Here is a 3,137-nt window from a genome sequence, read left to right as displayed (position 1 = left end):
CGCAAAGTGCCTGTAGCCCAGCGCAGCCAATGCACCCCTGTAGGCGCCCCACTGGTCACTGATGACGGTGGTTCCTGGACGCACATGTTTAACCAGGATGGGAATGAGATTCTCCCGTCGTCGTCTTCTCACCAGCCGCAACACGGGGCGATTCCGCCGGCCACCTACTCCTAGGATGCCAAACACCCACTTTTTCCTTCGCCACGTAGCAGCCGCCCTTCCGCGGTGATACTGTAAATACACAAGAAAGTAAAGATTTAGCTGTAAATATTAACAGGGCTCCAAGTAAAGGGGAAGGGAACTATGTCAGATACAATTCTAACCTAGCTTGGCCAGCGAGTTTGGCCAGCACCATGGGTACCGTAATCAGTTAAAGATGCTCCAACAACATGGTATACCTAAACTGGGGCTCTACAGCCCACCAGAAATGGGTTGGGGAGCGCAAGGGGGTGGGGGGTGGTTGGTGAAGAATACAGCTTAGAGGGTGCAGTGCCTAATTGCCATTGCGGGGCATTAGACATTAGCATTATTTTATGTTTCAATAACAACGGGGGCCTTGGCATTCCTAAGATTAGGTCAAGGGGAAGTTGGGATGCTCATGAGGATAAGGGGAGGGTTTGTTTATATATATATATAAAAGTTTGAGAACCATTCGTGTTTGTGTATGTGACACTTTTCCCCTCACCTTGCGTTTATGTCGGAAACAGCTCTCATCTATGACGGCAAACTCCTGTCCACCTCCCACTACTTGGCCCTGGCGTCTTCTGTAGTTCTTCATGGCAGTCTTGCAAATTCCTCTGAGAACTGTGGCCATCTTGGAGAGTGTCCGGGAACTTCCGGCGAGCTGGTCCTCCACCATGTCGCTCTGCCGGAGACGCAGTCCCTGGGAGAAACTGACCAAATGCAGAATACAAGAAAAGCATGAAGCATACTGCCGATAACACAAGACTGTTGTCCAACATTCCCACGTGATCGTGTCTCCTTGAGAATGGAAGTTATGCACAATAAACTTACCGGTATATAAAGGTCATCCAGGACGCCAAGCTCACTTTTGACCTTTCAAAGAGCGAACCACGCCGCACCGTGCTGCTGGTCTTCCTCCCTTTGTGGCTTGCATGCCTGCACACCCTTCAAAATACAGCAAGAGCAGAACAGGTAAACAAAACGCACCGCACCAAAACAAAACAAAAACAAACAAACAAACAATCAAGGGCTGGCCTGAGCGCCATGACGGTTTTGACCGTTTTTGACCACCAGGTGGAGCTCTCGAACCCAATGCAGCAGAGCCGTATGCAGCTATGCAAAGCAGGAAAGTTTTTAAGAACTCGCTATGATATGTTTACGGGATATATTTAATTACCGGTACATTAGGCCTGCTTCGCTATATCGTATACTATGATGGCCTGAATAATGCAATGTAATGTAACATAATGATTGTCCATATACATGTCCGTTGTTTGTTTGTTTATTTATTTAAATACCGTAAAACAATCCAAACCTTTTCGAAAATCGTTTGACATTTGCGAGAGTTACGGATATCTGATGAGTAATGTTTTCTAACTGTATGCAATAGGTTGAGCCCTGTGGTAAAGCCAGCAAAGCAGGGCTAGAATTGATAAGTGTGAGTGAGTCGCTCTTGCTTAAATGTCCGCCATGTGTTAACGTTCGTCTTTCTTTGACGGCAACGCAGATGACTTGTGTCTTCAGATCTGTACTTTTACAGCCCTCTTGCGGCCTGTTTACTTATGCAATCGGGCTCGGGGCACGATGGATTGTTGTGCAGAAGAAAAGGGTCTGGCTCAATGCATGTACACTCCCGTTTGGCTTTGCGCCCATTTCTGGTCACACCAGTAATGCATTACGAATGCATATGTTGTGGGTGTGGATATGGTGTGCCTGGCTTAAAGCAGTACGGTGGTTTTCCTGGGATAATTTGGGAAGCCCCTACGGTGATTTTCCTGAGCTGGCTGACTTGAAACTCGGTACTGGTAGAGCCCAGTAGCTGCTAGCAGCTAGGCTACGAGACTAGGCCTGTGGGTGCACCAACCAGACTCCCAGTCCACAGCCTGTGCGGCGGTGTCTAACGTTCGAAAGAGTGACGACGACTTGGTCATATTCTTACGGTTCTACTCACCTATAACCTATACTATAACCCCATAGCTCTCCGATATGAAATGACACATGGTGTCCACGTAACAAACAGTTATCCCTTATATGAAGTTACTCACCATTTGAAACCATCGGATGTGCTGCTGCTGACCATCTTCATGTCGCGGTGGCAAAGTCGGCACTTCACCACTCTTGGCAGTAGCCTTTTCCTTTGCATCCATGCGATCAGTGTCTTTGTCGACTTTCCCAACGGCTCCCTAATCAGCAACAACATGAGTTCGGTGGCTAAAGACATTTTATTATTATTTTTTTTGCGGGGGGAGAAATTCGCTCAGAGATCCTCTTCTCTCTAGCATAGAAGATGCAAATGGCGTGTGCGTGGCGTCTCCACCTTCTTCGGTCTGCCTGTCCGATTGGTCACTTCTTTTTGGAAACGGAAACACGTCATGGGCCCTTCAGACATTTATAGACGTTCTTTGATTACGATTGGTCCTCCAGTCAGGGGTGACAGATCAAATCTCCTTTTCAAAAGTATGGCCAGTCACTTGGAGACTGTTTGTTTCACCGAATTACTTTTAAGAAAAAGCAGCAACAAACCCACAGAATCAACACCCCAAAATAACTATAATTACTTTCAAAGAATGTCACCACACGTATATTCTCTATTATTACATCACTGTCAAATAATTCAACAAACTAGCCACTTAATAAATAACACCCCTCTGAGAATTTGAAGTTGACACAATTTGGTCAAAATGCAGGACCTTGCATTTAAAGCAATGCATTCGTTTGCTGTGTGAAGAACTTGGAAGTGTTACTCGCTGCCACCCGGACCATCAGTTTGACCCATCGGTTGTCTTCGAGGTGTAGAAATTCTCTGCTCCAACTAGGCCCATTTAAAAGTGTATGGCTTTTCACCCGCAGTCAGATGCCTCCGTTTCTGAAACTGAAGTACTATACTTCTTGCCAGCATTGTGGTAATGTCATTAATACAACCTTAATGCATGTGTTAGATCATCAAGCAGCTG

The 3,137-nt window shown here is 46.3% G+C and overlaps 1 protein-coding gene across 1 annotated transcript in view; it reads right to left on the bottom strand.

Moving 5' to 3' along the window:
• LOC134435898 (uncharacterized) overlaps positions 1 to 2,404 on the bottom strand; it is a 2,843-nt gene extending 439 nt beyond the window's left edge. Inside the window, exons 1-4 of the mRNA XM_063184939.1 lie at positions 2,229 to 2,404; positions 1,015 to 1,128; positions 686 to 893; positions 1 to 231 (exon numbers count right to left, since the gene is read on the bottom strand). The exon at positions 1 to 231 is cut by the window's left edge and continues 439 nt beyond it. Of these exons, the coding sequence (XP_063041009.1) occupies positions 1 to 231; positions 686 to 893; positions 1,015 to 1,128; positions 2,229 to 2,404 (729 nt within the window). The remainder of the gene's footprint in view (positions 232 to 685; positions 894 to 1,014; positions 1,129 to 2,228) is intronic.
• Between the last annotated feature and the right edge of the window lie 733 nt (positions 2,405 to 3,137).

Source organism: Engraulis encrasicolus, chromosome 20, assembly GCF_034702125.1.
Source record: "Engraulis encrasicolus isolate BLACKSEA-1 chromosome 20, IST_EnEncr_1.0, whole genome shotgun sequence".
Lineage (NCBI taxonomy): Eukaryota > Metazoa > Chordata > Actinopteri > Clupeiformes > Engraulidae > Engraulis > Engraulis encrasicolus.
This window is presented reverse-complemented; position numbering and strand designations above follow the sequence as displayed.